The sequence below is a fragment of the Camelus ferus genome, chromosome X, assembly GCF_009834535.1.
Source record: "Camelus ferus isolate YT-003-E chromosome X, BCGSAC_Cfer_1.0, whole genome shotgun sequence".
Classification (NCBI taxonomy): Eukaryota; Metazoa; Chordata; class Mammalia; order Artiodactyla; family Camelidae; genus Camelus; species Camelus ferus.
In genome coordinates this window covers 90,500,274-90,520,408 of record NC_045732.1, presented here as the reverse complement: position 1 = coordinate 90,520,408, position 20,135 = coordinate 90,500,274, and the positions used below count along the sequence as shown (strand labels likewise).

Sequence of the window (20,135 nt, the reverse complement as noted above, 5' to 3'; positions counted from 1 at the left end):
GAAAGAGTGCCGCTACAAGCACTGGGGTGCATGTATATTTTTGAACTAAGAGTTTCTGCTAGATTTATGCCCATGAGTAGGACTGCTGGATCATATGGTAAGTCTATTTTTAGTTTTTTAAGGAAGCTCCATACAATTTCCCATAATGGCTGCACCAAACTACATTCCCACCAGCAGTGTAGGAGGGATCCTTTTTCTCCACACCCTCTCCAGCATTTATCGTTTGTGGACTTTTTAATGACAGCCATTCTGCTTGGTGTGAGGTGATACCTCATTGTAGCTTTGATTTGCATTTCTTTGGTAGTTAGTGATACTGAGCATCTTTTCATGTGTCTACTAGCCATCTGTATGTCTTCTTTGAAGACATGTCTATTTAGGTGTTCTCCCCATTTTTTGATCGGGTCATTGTTGTTCTTCTAGTTTTTGTTATTGAGTTGTATAAGCTGTGTGTATATTTTGGAAATTGAGCCCTTGTTGGTCGCATGATTTGCAAATATTTTTCCCTAGTCTGTAGGTTGTCTTTTTGTTTTATTTATGGTTTCCTTTGTTGTGCAAAAGCTTAGAAATTTAATTAGGTCCCATTTGTTTATTTTTACTTTTATTTCTATTGCCTTGGGAGACTGACCTAAGAAAACATTGCTACAAATTATGTCAGAGAACATTTTGCCTATGTTTTCTTCTAGGAGATTTATGGTGTCACGCAAGTCTTTAAGCCATTTTGAGTTTATTTTTGTGTATGGTGTGAGGGAGAATTCTAACTTCATTGATTTACATGCGGCTGTCCAGTTTTCCCAGCTCCACCTGCCAAAGAGGCTGTCTTTTCTCCATTGTATATTCTTGCCTCCTTTGTCAAAGATTGATTGACCATAGGTGTGTGGGTTTTAAATATAGAGCATTGCTAATCGTGACTTTATAAGGTAGGTCGTGCATTGCTGTGTAACTGGCAATCTCACTCTGTATTACTAATAGCATGTGTTCCTTCTTGCTTTTTCTTTCACTAAAAAAAAAAAAAATGAACCTTTTGCACTGCCAAGCTGTGCCCACACCTTCTGCTATATCACATTAATAGGAACAGCTCTAAATGCATGTAGAATAGGAGGCTGTGGAGTAAGACATGAGGGGCAATTTATATTCATGGTGCCACCCCCTAGACAGACTTGAAATTTTCACCAGCACAACATTCTCTGTGAAACCCCTCTCATAAACCACATTCAACTTGGAAGGAAGGGTTTCCCCATTAGCACTCTACCTTAGGTGAGTGTATTAAATTAGCTACTTGGCACATTAGGAAGGACAGAAAGAACATGGGCCCCCCAAAACTGGTAAGGCACTCTAGGGTAAGTAGAGAAGGCATGGTGGCCAAGAGCTTTAAGGGGAAAGAGGTGACACCAGGTGGCAGGAAAGAGGACGGGGCAGTCAAGGGGGGTGCTTTAAGGTTTGAGGACAAAAGCCAAGGGCTGACCCAGCCTAACTAGGCACTGTGATGCAACAGGCTATAGGGACATTTCATACTTCTTGTTGAATGGGCTGTGAAGCTCTAGGAATTAGTTGATGTGATAGTATAATGAGATAAGGCCGACTTTATCAACTTGATGATTCATGGTTGTTTCAAAATTAGCAAGAATTTCTAATGGTAAAAACTCCATATTTGAACCACACAACAGTAGTCTTTGTTTGACTTCTTTTTCCTCTCTGATCTTCAAAATCAATTTTTCCCCATCCTATTCTTGCTTCTGCCTTTTGCTTGCCACAGAACTGAGAAGAACCCTTACTACATTTTTTTTAAAAAAAACTATTGACTTGAACGAAAAACTTGCAGGTGAGTGAATGGTCCAGATTAAAACATTATGAATCACTAATAAATACTGATCAATGAAGAATATTTAAGAATAATGTACATGTAAGCAGTGCTTCCTATTTATAATAGCTCTCAGCTTCCATATTTTTTTTCCTTCCTTTTTTGGGGGAAATTTTCCTGGCTAACTTCTGCTTTCTTTCGAATATATTTTAACCTTCTTGGGTTTGTTATATGTTTCAATTGTATGAAAACAAGCTGTAAATTAATTAAACGTCTATGTAAAAAGGGCTTGCTGAAAAAGTTTAGATTTTGTAAGGTTTCACCACAAACTATATTATGACATCTTTAGGTTTTAAAATTTAGTACTGTAACTTTTGTGACAATTTCCTCCTTGGTATAAGCTTCATTCTATAACGGTTTGAGAAGAAGTGAATTCTTCTATTCCCAACCCTCGGGGAACAGGAAGGTAACTGCTGAGTTTCTTATTTATTTTCAAATGGACATTTCTGTTCCTCACCACCACCTCTGCCCCAGGGTAACTACTCCATTTTCATGAGTTTGAACATTCAAGGGCTTAGCTTTAGCTAACAGGCACCTGTTAAATCAAGCAGCCTGTAAGTTCACACATTCAATTTTAATAAGTAACTTTAATCCTTCCTATACCTGTACTGCAGCCCTTGATGTCAGCTGAGCTGACATGAACCAATCTGTGGGGTAATCTTGAGTCTAAAGAAAAAGGTTCTTTGAATCTGATTTCTTTTTATAGACTGAAATGGTCTGGGGACTTAAATACGTTTCAGATATTCACCCAAACCTAAATTATTTACTAAATATTTTGAAACCCTAGAACCAGGGTTATGGATTTTCATCTTTCTCTGAGTTTTATAAAACCAACAAGAATGGTGGCAACAACTGGCTATATGAATAGAAAGATCACCTAGACGGTTATTTATCCTTCATGTCTCTAACAGCATTCGCTGCTAGGATAGGAATTCCCACGAGCTACCAGTTATTTGCACCCTACCTAGGAACTATCAGGGCCTTGGGAAATGCTTTCTAAAATTCAGTGAATTGTCTCTAGAACAGTGGAACCTAACCTTTTCTGAGTCCTGGATTTATCTGAGAGTCTGATGAAAGCTGTGGACCCTGTCCATGGAAAAATTCACGTGTGCACAAATTGCATGTCATCTCAGGAAGTTCAAGGACCTCGTGAAACTCACCCCTGGGGTGCGGTTATGGACTACTTACTGTTTAAGAGCTTGTGTTCTAGGGTACCGGTTGGCAAACCACAGCCCCTGAGCCAAATCCAGCCTCCCCTGTTTTTGTATGGCCAGAATGGTAAAGATGGTTTCTACATTTTTAAATGGTTGGGAAAAAGTAAAAGATGAATAATATTCCATAACACATGAAAATTATACACAATTCATATTTCAGTGTCCATAAATTCCACCATGCTCATTAGTAGACCTGTATTAGAAAAAATGTGGCTATCTGTTTTCTCTCTTGTTACACAAGTACCTACATAATATACTCCTTATTTCTTGTCCCACAAAGCCTAAAATATTTACTATTTAGTTATTTAGAGAAAATTTTACTAATCATCATTCTAGAAGATTCCAAAAAATAAAGCACTCCATCAATTTCTGAAATAAAGCGCTAATTATATAAAAATCTATTGATGTGAATTTAATACTCATGGCAAGATGCCACAAGTTGAAAAATTTGGCTTTAGAAATGATTACTAAAATTCACTAAAATGTTCTTTTGGATAGTTACTAAAATTTGAGTTCTTAACTATTTGTTTATAGAACAATAACTACTCAGTGACTAAGAATGAGGAGACAGATGGAATCTTGTAAAGGTAAAATTTTAGGAGCCACTGCATTTTGGTCTTAAAGGATTCTAAAGCACCTTGGAATAATAATACAATTCAATGAAAAACATTTCCTCAAATAAATATGTCTAGTTTACACATACATTTTAGGAACACTGATTACTTAAAGTGGGGTTTTCCTGAAGCTAGTATAAAGAAATAAAAATTAAATGTTATGCTAAATCCACCTCTGTATCTCCCCAACAGCCTAGATCTATTTGTAATTACTTTAATAACATCCAAGGTCAGTTACAGTCATTGTTGGATGAATGCAAAATACTTAAGTCACTTAGGCTAATCCTGGCCTGAAGTCAACGTAATAATTGAGGCCTACCCTCTCTAAGCTCCTGTCTAAACATTTTCTTTTATAGGCTGGTAAACATTTGGTAACAATTTGTTGATTTGATCTTAATACCAGAAAAATAGCACTCTTAACTTTAACTAGCCCTCATAATACCTTAATTTTATTACTCACTTACAAGCATTCATATAGTATAAAAAGAAGCCCTTTCACTGTCACCAGGCATATTTCTATCCTTAGATAATCCCAAACCACAATGAAATGTATAATTTTCGTTTCCATCAGACTTTACCAGCCGTTCACACGGAGCACAACTGAGTAATCTTTGTTTCCCAGTTTTTGCTTGGTCATATCCACACTCTGAGCGGTGTTCTGCGGGGACTGAGCTGGCCAAAAGGCATACTGCAGGAGGCCCACATAACCTCCAGACTAGTTAATTGGTCCCTCAATAATTGAGAGTGAACTTTATAAACAGATGCATGCTGATAGTGGTGTTTATGTACTAATCATACCTGTTAATGAATAAGTCACTGTGGCCCAAGAGAGAGGGAAGAAAACCAAATTCAAGGGTCAGAAGTGAATAGTTATCTCTACCTAGACCTGGCTTTTCTGACCTTATTAATCATAGAAGTCTCCAAATAAGGGGAAGCATGGAAGGTAGGCAGCTGGTGAAGAAGCCATAGATTACTGTGGGTATAAAAGGTATAAAGTAGAGCAAAAGCAAGAGAGAACAAGTCATGGTTTCGATCTGCCTGTATGTGGTGGGAGGAGAAGTGGCAGGGCAGGCCAGGAATTGTAATCGAGTGCCTAACCCAGATCAGCATTAACACCAAGTGATTCCTAGAGCTAAGGATCTGGCAAAAGGGCAAATGACTTCTTCCTTAGATGGGCACGGGGATTTTGACTTTGTTCCTGAGAAGTGAACAAGAACTGACTTAGAAATTATTTGTTGGTGAACCACCAGGTAATAATAGTGACAATTCAGTTAACTTTAGTATACCACTAGGGAAGAGAAAGTATTTTTAAAAAATCAAGTGGTTACCCAATTTTAACAAAGGGTATGAAACAAAATATGAGTTTTAGAGCATTAGGGAATGTAGGAGCTGAGAAAAGCAAAGAACCCACAGGAAGCCTGGAGACTAGACACATCTCAATGCAAGTTTAGGATAAATGGATACAAAGGGTTATAATTATGAGAGGTTCAACAAAGCACCACCACTACCACCACCAAAAGACAACACAAATTAAAACAAAACCTTGCATGGCTAATAGAAAAATAACTCTACTTAGTAAAAAAGAAGAGCCCAAAGCTATAAAAATACAGAGGATCAGGTACAAATCAGAAATGATGGGGATCACAAAAACATTAATCCACCATCTTACTGTTGTTAGGGCATTTATTCCTAGAGGGTAGAGAATGTTTCTAATTCATCTTTTTATTCACCTCTTACCTCTTTAAATGCCTGGCACAGAGTAGATGCTCAATAAATATTTAGTTAATGGAGTAAAAAGGGATTCCTAAGCCACTGATTCATTTTAGGCTTACCAGTTAGAAAAATCCAAATTAAAAAATCATAATACAAAAGACACACCCAGGGATCAAAAGAAGTGGCAGATTGAATTAATCCCTCAGTTTTGCTGTGTACTGAGGAAAATTTTAGGCAGAAGGCCACTCCCAAACTGTCTTTTGATACAGATGTGAAATGTTAGATCAAACAGTATTGAGAAGCACAGGGTATTTTGTAACACATGCACATATATGCATGCATTTTTAAATTGCAGTGGCTAAATCATCAGTACCAGAAGGTATCCAACGAAGAGTTCTGAACAAAAAGTTTAGTGATACTAGAGACCAAAATACGCAACTTCCTTTTTTTTAAATTGACATATAGTCAGTTTACAATGTTGTGTCCATTTCTGGTGAACAGCAAAAGATGCAACTTTTTATTACAAAATGTGTGGTTCCAGGGGACAACAAGTGAATTGCTAAGGTGACTGACAGCCACAGAATGGTTTAAGAGAGGGGGCTAGGTAAAGAAGGTTTTCAAATGATATTTAGTACATCTGTAAAGATTATTGTGGCAAATTAGGATTATTTGGGGGGGGCACTTTAAGATTACTACCAGGTGTGGAGGGCAACCACAGTTTCTTACACTAGGCCTCCTGATGGCCCTCTCAGTGACAAACTACTGAACATCTGAGCAAGGGGACGCTGATGATAAGGGGGGAAAAAGCATCCTTTATAGGTGAGACTGTCAAGCATTGGTTTGGTGTATTGTTGCTGTTGTTATTTTTGTTTATTTCCCTCAGGGGAAAAAGAATTTCAGAGACCCTCCAAACTTCCTGCCTTCACCTCACTCATGCTCAACAGCAAGTCATTCAGAGGCAGCTGGCCGTGGCTCAGACTATGACCGGGAGCAGGCAAGCGGACAGGCCCACACGGTCTCATTAGCACCAGGCTCTAACCAACTGAGCTAACCAGCCCCCGAGGGGAAGGACACAGAATGGGCTGAAAGGAGATTACATTTAATTTATCCCCTGGGAATATATGAGGGAGGATAAAGGGAGACTGTTGAGTTTTGTTACTATCAAAGAAATTGGGCATACTGTAAAAGACACCATGTACAAATGCCCTCTGTTTGGTGGCAAAAGTGTAGCATATTCGTTTCACTTAAAAAAAAAAAAAACAGATTTCACATTGCGTATTAAACCTAGTTGGGGACAAGGCAGCAAACCTCCCGCTGGTGTGATTTATTTTGTTTTACTATAAAAGGAGCTTTAAGCTGTGTGACAATATATATTCTGGGGAAAGGACCTGAATGACTGCTCTACTGTGGACCAGTAATTGCAGTCAGGAGTAAATCCAGGGTCTGAGGTTTAGGTAGTTGGATGGGGGAGGGGAGCCTTAAGAACAAATATCTTTGGCAAATGTTCCAAACACATTGTAAACACATTGCCAGGCCTCCTCCCAGGGCCCTGGAAGGAGACCATGCAGATGAGGGGTCTCGAGCCTTTACTCACCTCGGGGTAAGCTGACCCCTGGGAACAATTTGTAGGACAAATACATGTGTGAGGTCTTAGTTGCTATACCTAAAAGTAAAATCTTTTCTAATTTTTTTTAAGAAAACTTAGTAAAATCACGATAAAATGTTGAGCTCATCAGGTGGTACTACTCCACACACTCCTGTGATGAGATCTGGTCAACCTCAGTCAAAGTGGAACTTCACATGATCATGAGAGTCATAATTATATTAATAGCATATTAACCTTATAATTACACACCTGTCTTGAAATCTACTGACTTGAACATTTGGCAAAAGTCACTTTACAAAACATTTAATGTCATCACATCAGGATGAGAGAGCTAAATGTCATCATTTATCATTTCATGAGTAGGTAACCTGAGAAACTCACTGAAGAATCTTCAGTAAAACGCACTATCATTTCTTTCTTTCTTTCTTTCTTTCTTTTTCTTTTGCTTTTTGTTTGTTTGTTTTCGGGTGGAGGTGATTAGGTTTATTTATTATTTTTTAATGGAGGTACTGGGGACTGAACCCAGGACCTCGTGCATGCTAACCATGCTCTACCACTGAGCTATATACCCTCTCCTCTGTAATTTCTGTACTGACTTTGAGACTGGTAATCTGGAATATGCACATTGTTTCCTTTTCCATTAAATGTACAAAATGTCTTGCTTACCCTTTTAATGATAATTCTTAATAGAAGAGCCCTGACAACTGGGAGATAGCATAAATACTTCAGCTGGTAGGTAGTTTATGTGAACCAGAAAAACTGTAACTGATGTGAATATGCAAAATGTCTAATGTATCTTGATCAGGGAAGGGTATTATCCTTTGTCTTTACAAAATCATTCAACTACTTAACATTTTCTTAAAAAGTAAACAGATATTCTGCCATTTTACTTCTATTCACCTAAATCTGTCCTAGTCCAAAGTTTCATAGAGTAACATCTTATAGCTCTTATTTAAGTAAATTAGAAAAACAGTAAAATCGTTGGAGTCTAAAAATACTGGTATTATTAATTAGTACACCTCCCTTCCTCCTATCTACTGGAACTTCCTATTTTTTCACCATTTGGTTCTGAAGTGTTAGAACTTCAGACAGACATATAAGCTGGTTTATGAGAAATTTATTTGATAAACAGAATTGTGAAAATGATGTAAAAAGGTGGGGAGGGTCCAGACAGACATCAGATGGTTCTATCTATGATAAAGAAAAAGCCTGAAGTGGAACCCATGTTGACAGGCTCTGTGGTTTGGAACACCACAACGTGGCCATAGGAATTCAAGCCATGAAAAGTATACACCAGATCAGAGGACTTGGCACACCCCAATGGCTGAGCCAATAACCTCTGTATAAATCAGGTGAATACACTCGACTGGGTCAAATTTACCTGTGTTTTAAAGAACTGCCTCCATGTGAATCACCACGTGCAGAGAGAGAAACAAAAGGAATTTCCTAGCTATGGACAGGTCTAGATTACATAAAGTGTCTAAGTCAAAAATACTTTTAATAGCCTTATAGCATCATATCCACCGTATAAATACATATATTATATTCAGCAGAGAGAATCCTTCCCCCAGGTAATGAAAATTCCAAGTTGTGAAAAGACCTGAAATTTTAAAACAGTAGCTTTGCTTGAGGGTAGGAATCCAGCGTGTTTGCTTTCCCTAAAATTCTTCTACAGGGCTCATGTTTGCCTTTTAATTATGCCAAGGGGAGTTCTTAATTGTGTCATTTTTTGCTGTGAACATCAGAACTCTCTCTTAAACTGCACTGAAAAACACTAAGGATCCTGTCACACCCTCTAGTCTCACTTGCTAAACTTCGTCAATACAACTAACAAAAAAGCTTTCAGAGGTGGCATTTTATATTAGCAAATGTCAATTCTGCCCTGTTAATTACAGTGAACAAACTTGCCTGCTACAGCAAGCATTCTACCCAAATTGAGTTGGTGTGGCTTTTACTCATTGTTCGGTCACACTGAACAGAATCCATTCTCCAGCTACATTTAGGTTGACATTTCTTTTATCTGGAGGCTTATAATAAGCAAACCACACTCAATTTTCCAAAAGCATATGTGCTCTTCTGGTATCCCAGAAATTGATCAAAGTGTGCTTTGTGGGAAGACCTGAAGTTCAAAACAGTGATACCTAGTAAGTCTTAATATGCAGCCATGCAAATATTAGGACTGGAAATTTACACAAAAGCTTGAATATTTTAGGGACAAACTGTTGTTTGGGGAGAGTAGGTACCAAAGAGATGAAGTAAAATTCTACATTACTTCCATAGTAAAACCAAGATCCAGAATAAAGAACGTTTCTTTCAAGTCAGACTGGTAAATGTCACTTAAAATTGCTCACACTAGCTCAATTACAACACAAAAGCAGCTTTCTAGACCACAAAAGAAGATCATATCAATTGTCTCGGGATTAGCTGTTTGTACACATAATAACTGCAGAAATTAATCTTTTATCAGTTTATCACATCACAACAGCGATTGTTAAATAACCTACAAGGTAGAAAAGCAATTTCTGATTGTTCCCTAGGGTCTTCTAAGTAATGTCTTGTTTCTTGTGATATGCTATAAAAGAAATTGTTCTCCTGTGAGTCATATCAGTCATATTCTACAGCCTGAGAGCTGAAATTACCCTCATCAAAGAAAAAAGGGAAATGTATTCAATTATAGAAAGCACAGAGAATCAAATTAGAAAGTGCAAGAGGCCGAAAAACTCAATGGATGTCTCTCACTGGACTCTAAAAAAGCCACTCCCAATTCTCCAGTGTGAGTCAGCATGATCAATAATGCATGAAGGGTTGGGACTTGAATGGAGATACTCTACTGGAGGCTGAATGAAAGATGGATAGTCTGCCTCCCGTCTTTACCCCTACTTCACACCCCAGGCCTTGCTCTCTGATTCCCTGAAACAAGGCAGCTGATTGATGTCCCTTGACCTATGAAAAAATATATGCTCCAGCTGTGTAGGCAGTGCTGGGCTCAGGTGTGTGATAAAACCTGGCTCGTATTTGTTCAGTCTGAAACTGGGACATCCCATAAGAGGCCAAGAGGAGTATGGTGGGTAAAAGCCTCCCTTGCTTTATTCCCCATCTACTCACAGTTTCTGGACTCACTGAGCCTATTCATTTCTCTGTGGCTTTGTTCATACTATTCTCAGTATCTAGAACACTTTGTCTTTTGTACCCTTCAGAAGTAGGGAGGAACTGAAATGTTTCAGTGCGTGAAAGCTAAGGAGAGTTGGAAGGAGGAATTCAACCATACAAAGTATTACTAAAGGTCAAGGAGGAACGCTGAGGAGCCCACTGGTGACCTTCTGGGAACGAATTTATCAATGTAATCAGCACTGAGTTCCAAGGCAAATGTTTTTGGCAAACTAATAATATAAAACACGTGATCTATTTATGTTACTCGAATTTTTCTAGACATTCTGGAAAGGGTATCATGGTACAAAAGTTTAGTGACCTGTCAATGCCCCTACCACCTATTTTTTTTGCATTATTTATAAAGATGTACTAAAAAAGGGGTGCCCTACCTACACAGATGTCCTTGAATTCTGAGAATCAACTTTATAATGAGATAGGTTTTGCTGAGAGCAGACTGACCTAGTCCCACATTTTCATTGCATCTAAATACTATACCCAGCTTTCAGCTTTCAGTGCATTTATGACCTAGTCACCAATGAAATGAGTAACAAAGGCAACATAACCCTTTCAAAGTAGTATCCTGGTGATGATTTAAGAGAAGTAGGCCAGCTGGAATTAGAATGAGACACTGTGAAACTGAATTTGAGACCTGGAAGAACTCAGTAGAAAGGGACAATTTTCAATTTCCTCTAAAAGGTCTAAGACCAAACTGCAACTTTATATTTTAAGGTATCAGTACCAGATGAATTCTCCACAGGACAAAATTACTTTTTAAATGATCCACTTAAATTCACTGATTCACAAAAAATACTGGACACTGGTCTAGAATGATACCTAATATTATTAATTTCTGCAAAGGGAAACTCTGTGGCTAGCTTAAGTTAAAACCCCATCAAATATCTGGCCAGTCTTCCCCAAGACTGTCAAGATCAGGGAAAAACAGGGAAAGACTGAAAAACAGTCACACAGCAGGGGAGAGAGGTGGGGTCAAAGAAGTGCACTGCGGTACCCTAGATTGGACACTGAAACAGAAAGAGCACGCTAATGGAAAATCTGGTGAAGTCTGAACAAAGTCTGGAGTTTAGTTAACAGTAAAGTGTAAATGTCAGTTCCTTAGTTTTGACAAGCATTCCACGGACATATAAGATATTAACAGTTGGAGAAACCGGGTGAGGTGAGGGGTAACATGGGAACTCTCTGTACTAATTTTGCCACTTTTCTTTAAATCTAGAATTATTTTTAAAATAAAAAGTAACAACAAAACTACCATCATAGAGCAAAGAGATCTCCTTGAATTAATATCCTAAATTCAAAGGCTTATGTGTAATAATAATCAAACCTCCTCCTCATTTTAAAATGTCCCTGCTCCTTTATTAATATTCCTCTACAAACTCAGTTTATGGTTGATGCAACCCAGGTTTTAAATCCAAACCACTTGATTGCTCCCTTCCCAAGCACAACAGCTTTGTAGTGTCCATTTGCATATCAGCTTGCACCCTAAATACCTTTCCAAAGTCCCTGCAAGGTTATTCCAATGTAGATGGAGATCCTTAAAAACAAAAAAGACATACACATGCAATTTTTAAAAAGCAGAGCAGTGACTTACCAGTGATGACATCTGAGCATTTTGAAGCATAAACTGCATCTGCTGGGCGAACATGGCTGCGGCAGTCTTTTGTTGAATCAGATTGTTCCGTCCATTAATTTCCAGCTGCGTTTTTAAATGGGGAGGAGGGTGAAGGTACTTGCAGTTGTCTCGAGCACACCGACCCTACAAATGAAGAATTAGTTGAATTTGCATTCATATTTCTAAAAATATGGTATGGAAAAGAAAAGAATAAAAGTTTAGGGGGGAGGATATAGCTCAGTGGTAGAGCGCGCACTTAGCATGCATGAGGTCCTGGGTTCAATCCCCAGAACCTCCGTTAAAAAAAATAAACAAACTAACCTAATTACTTCCCCCCAAACAAAAAATTAAATTAAATTAAAAAAGTTTACTAATCACTTAACATATGTGAAGAATTGTAATGAATACTTTACATGAATTAACTTATTTGATCTTCATTCAAGCCCTCTAAGATTGATACTCTCATAATTTTCATCTTCTAGATGAGGAAACTGAGACTAAGAGACACTTAGGACACAGTTAACATGTGACAAAGCCAGAACTAAAACCCAGGTAGCCTGATTCCAGAACTCATTCTCTTAGCCGCTTCGCTCTGCTCTACTTTGGTATATATCACATTAGGTTTAAAACATATAACATTAGGAATAGTATGACATCATCATAACGTTACAGATTTAAATAAAAATTTCCCAACATGAGACATAAAATCATGTGTGTTAAATATGGGGGAAGGGTATAGCTCCGTGGTGGAGTGCCTGCCTAGCATGCATGAGGTCCTGGGTTCAATCCCCAGCACCTCCATTAAATAAATAAATAAACAAACCTAATTACCCCCCTCCCAAAAAAAGACCAAAAAATTAAATATAATTTAGGATTTGGATCTACCTATATAAATAATCAAGAAAACTGAGGGAAAAAGTTAAATATATACACACAAATATACCTTCTAAATCCATTATTCTGGACGATTTGGGCTTTACAGTCCTTTTTTCTGCATCCATACAAAAGGAGAACCACCCTGAAATCCAGTGCCTTTTTGTTACTCAAAGAATAAATCTCTACACCTCATAGCCACGCCGTTCTTTAGATTCCAGAAGCATTGGCCCTGGATCACTTGGATAACTGAGAGCAAAGTGTATTTTGGAGTCTCGGGTATTTAAATGTTTTATTGATGTTTGAAGCACTTCCAGACAGGAATATATGTCAGTCCTGTGGAACCAAACATGCCTTTGGTGTTACCTAAATGCTGACATGGCTGCTAATTACAGTGTTTACCATGTGGCGGCAAAGGATGTCACTGAACAGGTATTTATCACATTGTCAAATGCGACCTATTGTTGTCTTTGTTTAACTCTTGAGCACTATACAAAGCAGCTAATGATTCTGTCATTTGGATTACTAGGTCCACCACAATCCTTTTAAGAGAAGCCCAGTTGCTAGAAATTCTTTTTCCCACAGTTGCAAAGACGCGTATGCGTTAGAGCGCAGGAGCTTACTGCAGGGAGGGGTGGAAAAAAGGCAACTGTGTTTGAACCCAGTTGCTAGGCCACCTGACTTCCCAGGAGAAAAGGAGTTAGTTCCTCAAGCCTTTTCAACACATGCTATGCATTTTCCTTATTTATGATGCCAAAACGGTTTACCCAATAGCATTTCTATCATTTCAGAGAATCAAGGTGTGTCCTTCAAAACGTGATAGAGCTCCACTAATGCAAAACCAGGCGCACTGCAACTGCTCTTTGCAATGTTAGATCAATGGGGCGAGGTGGCTCTTTTATCTTCCCTGGCAAGAAGCTGAGTATAACTTAAACCACAGCTTGAGAAATCAAGGCAGCCACTCTTGTTTTCTGACCTTTTCTTTCTCCAACTGATCAATTATTTTTATTTTTTATTTATTTTTTAAGCCACTGATCTTATTTATTTATTTATTTTTTAAATTGAGTTATAGTCATTTTACAACATTGTGTCAAATTGCAGTGTAGAGCACAATTTTTCAGTTATACATGAACATACGTATATTCATCATTTTTTTTTGCTGTGAGCTGATCAATTATTTTTAATCAAATTATTTATAAAATCAAACAGTAGCTTTGTTTCAATGTACCTTTACATTCCTCTGCAAATCATGGCAAAGGAAGAACATACTGGGAGTAAGAGTTGAGAATGGTATTAACCCTTCCTGAATCTTCCGGAATTCATAAAAGTAGCCTAGGAATGGCTACATAATTTCAGCACATGTAAGGACTATGAGGAAATCCATATATGAGCTAAAAAGTACAATAATGGAGGGTCCCCTGCCCCCATTCATGTGCCCCCTAAGACAAAACATAAGCTTCTTTTTACATCTACTACTACCTGCATCAAGGCAAAGAGACTCCCAAGGATTTTAGTCCCCAGATTCTCCACCCTCCACTTGGCATAACTGAGATGATCTGGCTCCGAATGAACAGCTCAGGGTAAGCAGTGACACTTGGTGGCTTCCACTTTATACTTCTGGGGTTTCTCTGTCTCCTCTCACACCGTAACATTAAAGACTCCCCCCAGGTACAGTCCCGAATCTTCTGCTCTCTAATCTCTTTCCCCTGGAGAAATGGAGATCTTGTAAAGTTTCATCTCTCACTTCAATTGCTCAGATCTTACATCTCTATCTCTACCTCTGACCCTTCTTCTGAATTTCAGGGGCCTCCCCTTTTTTTAAGTCACTAACTGCAGCTGCATTTGGAAATCCTGCCCCTTAGCCAGGTCTACATAACTTATTCCTGACCTTCTCCTTAGACAGTCTTTCCTCTTCCTGCATACTAGCATTTAGGGCCATCGCTCCAATTCCCATGCTTTGGGACAGTTACATAGCAGCCCTGAAAAAAGAAGTTAGGCACCTGCTGAGCAGGATTGCCTTAGGGTTGCCAACCCACCATGACAGTTTAACCAGACAAGTGGGAAACACGACCATAAACATTTAACCGGAACACAATCTGTAACCCCCTTCAAAAAAAAAAAAAAAACCACTATATGAGGACTGTCTCTTACATTCAGGAATTTTAAACAATAGATTTTTTCTTTAAAGGGAAAACAATATGTTAGGGTTTTACCATTTGTTACAGTTTAGAGTTGTAATGTCATTTATATTGAATGTAATCAGAGAGAAGGGGGAGGAATGAAGGGAGGTAGAGAACACAGTGTATTTGGCACATTTTCTGCCAATCTCCAGATAAAGAATTACTATTTGCCTTTGTGCTTTTATATCACTGTCCTTTACATACAATAACTTTACTTAAGCTTTTTCTTGGGAAACTAAGGACAGTTTTACAAAGCAAAAACAGTACACAGAAATAGGAAAAAAAGAGAACTACACTAAAAATTGTATCAACTTAGGCTATAAAACTAAAGAATGTAATATGAGGCAGCATAAGATTTTTAAAAACTTATTCATCTTATGAGATTTTACTTGATTTATAAAGCCGTCTCTTTTGAATGACAGAATCCATAATTTAATTCTATAACAATGCAAATGGAGAGCAATACTACCTTACCAGAGACTGCTGCTTATGTTCAAGAAAGCTTATAAAAGAGAAAAAAACACCCAGCGTTCTCTAACCAAACAATAGATGAGACCAAATAATTTAATATCGATGTTATCTGTGGAACACAATATTTCAAAAGAAAACCAAGCCCCTTGTTTTTTCAAAATGACTTTAGAACTCGGGATAATATATTTATATGCACAACATTTGGTGATAATCAATCTCCTCTGTGTAGAATTCATTTTTCAAGAGGTCCAAACTTAATTATAGGCCAAAAGACTTTAATTGGAGTTGGGGAGGGTGCCTCAAACTTTGTTCTTAATGTTTGCTAACATTTGCTTGTAGTCCTTGTAGGGGATTCAGGCTTTGGTAAGCATGTATGGATGAGATGGAGTGGAGGCTGGGGAGGGATCTGCCCAGCACAATATGTAATCACTTACTGTTTTTGTCCTTTGGAAACCCAGTGACTGTGGATTAGAAAGCCTCCAATGTTTTCCACAGACCAGCTAAGCACTCAGAATGGGGCCACAAGATACCCCATCACCCTGGGTCTATAACAGCCTAGAAGCCATCTTGGTTTGACAAAAAAAGCACCCCTCAGGTTTCCCAAGCCAAGTCAATGGTGTCCCAAGCCCTCCCTTCTAGATCCACAGGTTCAGCTGCCGTGTGCTCAGTGCAAAGTATGAGACCATGTCATAAATGAGCCTATAAATGTTGTGTCTGTGACAATCGCTATCCACTGGTAGAGCTGGCTATATCCTGAAGGCAGCAGCTAAGGCTAGTCAAGACCTGTAAACCTCTCTCTCCCTGCCTTGCGTATCCACACAAAATTAAAGCAGCACTGAAAAGATTCGAGTGCAAGCTTATTTATGCTCGCCTCAATTTCACTCCTTTTCCATCTCCTCTAACCTTAAAAACAAATCATTCTCATCTGGTCTTTCATTATGATAGTGAGTCAAGAACACAGCAAAGTGATTCAAGGGGAAAGTGATTCTCTGCTGAAATAAGGGCTACTGCCTCTGGGGATCTTCCAGCACCCCTTTCCCATCTACTTTCTTTGAAAACGCACCCAAAAAACAGCAGGGGAAGAAAATGACCAATGAGATTTCTGAAACACATTAGCATCAAAAAGTTGATGACAGACAAAGGAAAAAGTTGCAGAGCATTTCTAAAATCTCCAAAATTCAATCTATTTCCTTTTTCCTACCTTCAGGCTTTTCACAAATGAGTACAAAGCCTCTGACTGAGAGAGAAAAGCAGCATTGTAGAGATTCAAATTCCACCTAAGTCTTGGGAGTTATGAGAGTGTGAGTCTGTCAGATACAAAACTCCCTATGCACTTGGTGGCAGAAAAACCCTGTGAAATGTACTTTTTAATGTTCATGAGTGAAAGCTCTACCATCCATCAGAATAAGAAAAGGACCCTAGGAAGCTGAAAATTACCATTTGTCAGTCACAGGATCTTAACAGGAACAGCTGTTTGCAGAATGACTTGCTTCTCCAAATACATTAGGAATTATGGAGGGGGGACCTTTTTTCTCAAATACAGTGATAATTGGATTACCTTTTCCAAGACATCTTGATGCTCTGCTGGACTACCAAGAGTTAAAAGTTCAATAAAGGCAACGAACAGATGATTCAATTTCTATGATAAAAAATTATTACATTTTAACGATCATGTGTTAAATGAAAAATCCTATTGATTACATGGCCCCAATGAAACATACTTACAGGTAGAGACATGGCTTCTCCGAGGAAGTGAGAGTCATTTTAAAATTACAAATCATACGTACTAGGTTGCCTGGTTCCTACAACCATCAGGGATCTATTAAAGGCTAGGAACAATCCAAAAAGCGTAAAAGTGAGGCAAGATCAAGACAAACTGAGTATTAGCCAGATGTCAGCAGACTGATGGCAAATCTCCCACTTTTTTTAGAGTTCTGTCTTTATAAAAATGGATATAATCGGCATTATTTTCTCCTCCAGTATTGTACCATCTATGAATATTGATATATACACACAAAAAGCATCCTTAAAGTCCTGCATACAACTTTTAATTTAAATTTGGGATGCAGAGAAGAAGTCTTTTACAAAGCCTTTAGTAAACCATTTCCTGAATATATTGAGGGCAAATTAATGAGGCTGAACGTAGGACCACCCCCACTCCATGCAGAGGATCAGCCAAGCAACCCAACCATTTCGGTCAGCACTGCATCTCATTTCTTTTTGGTGCTGAAACTCTGCTGTCTTGACATCCCATATACATACACAGAAACAAGGTAATGACTTCGGTGCAAACTAGACACACAGTTTGAATAGGTAAGAAGCTGGGAGGAGGGCACAAGAATTTTCTTGCCTATCTGCTTCAAGAAAGCTTTCCAATGGTGACCTCCAAAAGATGAAGGGAGGGGTAGGCTTAACAATCACACCATTGTTCTGCAACAGCCCACAAAGATAACCTGAGTATAAGAATCTGAACATTTAGTGCTGAACGGGATTTTAAGGAACATCTCGTGCCCCTTTATCTCACAGAGAAAGCGAAGGCCAAATTGATGAGATGACTTATCCCAAAATGATCAGGCAGCTCGGTAAGGACAGAAGCCAAGTTTCCAGACTCTCACTACCCAATATGGATTTTTTCAGTTCAAAGGACTCTGGCTTTAAGAAGATTTTCCTGAAGCCATGTCCCCACCCCAACCACAACTCCCACTTCTCTCTCCCTCTCGGTGCCTCCAGCTGCACCTTGTACTAGCTTTTATCATTGCACTTATCACCGCGCACACTGATAAATTGTTTGCATGCCTATCGCCCCCTGCGGCTTTGAGTTTGTCTAAAGGCAGGACCGTATCTTCCTCATCTTTGAACCTCAGGGGATGTTTCTATGCCTGGTAAATAGTGGTCACTCTAGAAAAGTTTGCTGAATGACTGAACAAACTTTGTGAGACTGACTTTATAGGGCTGAACACTAAGTCTGCCTTAGAAACCTAATTGTTGCTCTTGCTATTTCCTTTCATAAGTTCTCTCTTCCTCCTCCAAGAAGAGAACAATAGCCAACACAGGACTGGGGCTGTTTTTGGTTTTCTGTTTCAAATGAACTGTTACTCCACTCAGGTCCAGAAAATAGCTAATTCGTAACAACAAAAATATTTTTTTTTTTTTGCTCTGAAAATATACTCTCAGGTATATATGACCATCATGGCTGAAAACCCCCAGTAATTCAGTATAACTGAATCAGAAAGGAAGCCATGAGGGACACAGACACAAACCCTGGACTAATTCTCAGGGGTCTGTGGCCACAAGAACCCCCAGGACACAGCCCCCACCCCCAGCTAATACCTAATACGAACCTGCAGCAGATTGTATTTAATCAGCACCTAGGCCCGCCCTAGGGCAGTCCTGCATTTCGAGGGTCAACAGACTGCTCCATCCCCACCCAGCATTTCTCTAACAAGCTGCAAGTCAAATTCCCTGAAGCTACTTAGACAAAGGTGGAATACTTGGCTTGAGGATAATCACACCGGGTGGGGCCTTCTCCTGGTTCTCTATTGCCTATGGTGACTGCTTCCAAGAAAAATGTTCCCACTGTGATTTAAGGCCCAGGTTCAACTGCCTTCACCTTAAACATTTATTTTCAAATAATCATGAGCTTGAAATTTTTTGAAGAGCAAATAACACTAAAAATCATAGTTGCTGTTCATAGTGAAACCCAGCCTGCCTCCCCAAGACCCCAAATCTGCTTCCTGCCCCTTCCCCAATTTCTCCCCCTACGGTCTAATGCAATATCTTCCATTGCTTTAGAAAAACATGAACTCAATATCTGTTCAGTAAGATGTTCCCCAAAGATGCATCACCTCTGTTTACAAAACACCCAACCAGAATCAAATTAAAACACACAGACAATTGAAGCGCACTGGGACCAAGTTACCAAAAGTCAGAAGGTATTTCCGATGTTAAGGGTTCATGGAAGCTGTCTTTAAAGTAGTTGATGGCTGCCAACATAAAATGTCATTAAAATACAGGGAGAAATAAAAGGAAAGGAAAAAGAATGATACTCAATTTGTTACTCCAAGAAATAAAATAAACGTAAAATCAGGCGACTTCAAAAAGCTACTTACTCCATAGGCTTCATTATGAAACAACATAAAGGGGTGTCAACCTCGGTCCTTAGACAAATCTCCGGCTCTTAGGATTCTCTCGTCTTCCTTTTCTGGGCACCCTACTCAGTCACTAATCACAGCAATTTTGAACCAGGACAAAAAGGACACGAGCTCCTTGCACCCTTTCTTCCCAGGCCGGGGCTTCTGCCTGGAATCCTATCCAGGGTTGCCAGATTTACCAGGTGAAAATACAGGACTCCCAATCAAATTTGAATTTCAGATACACAATGACTAATTTTTGAGTATAAGTAGGCCCCATCCAATATATTACCTGACAACCCTCTCCTTTTCTGTGCTTCCGCCCTGGGGAGCTGAGCTAAATCAAGTCAAATCCTCCAAAGCCCCTTTTACTCCCTTTACCTTCAGGTCATGAGCAGCCCCTCTCATGGAATCAGCCCAGGCTCTACTAGGCCTTCAGTTGCCCAGAGCAGAGCAGAAGGCACTCTCAGCCCAAGCTTACCTGACCAGCTGCAAGGAATTTAAGGAAGTTGACTGCTGGAGACAGCAATTTTTTATTCTATGGCTCCTCCCACCAAAAGCTTCACTGGGCTCCCTACCCAGTCAGCCACTCCCCCTGCCCAACCACAGTGGCGCAACTGTATATTCAAATGACTCTGATGCCTGCTGGAGCTCCTCCTCTAAACCAGGATGCGGGTCGGGGTGGGGGATGGGGATAGG

At 39.1% G+C, this 20,135-nt stretch overlaps 1 protein-coding gene across 5 annotated transcripts in view; it reads right to left on the bottom strand.

Annotated features, from left to right (window-relative positions):
* MBNL3 (muscleblind like splicing regulator 3) overlaps positions 1 to 19,932 on the bottom strand; it is a 40,608-nt gene extending 20,676 nt beyond the window's left edge. For 3 of the 5 annotated variants that reach the window (XM_032475948.1, XM_032475949.1, XM_014561668.2), the window contains exons 1-2: positions 19,818 to 19,932; positions 11,762 to 11,926 (exon numbers count right to left, since the gene is read on the bottom strand). In XM_032475948.1, the coding sequence (XP_032331839.1) occupies positions 11,762 to 11,926; positions 19,818 to 19,844 (192 nt within the window). In that variant the 5' untranslated portion in view covers positions 19,845 to 19,932. The remainder of the gene's footprint in view (positions 1 to 11,761; positions 11,927 to 19,817) is intronic. The other 2 variants (XM_032475950.1, XM_014561670.2) reach the window with 1 other exon arrangement.
* Positions 19,933 to 20,135: the final 203 nt, after the last annotated feature.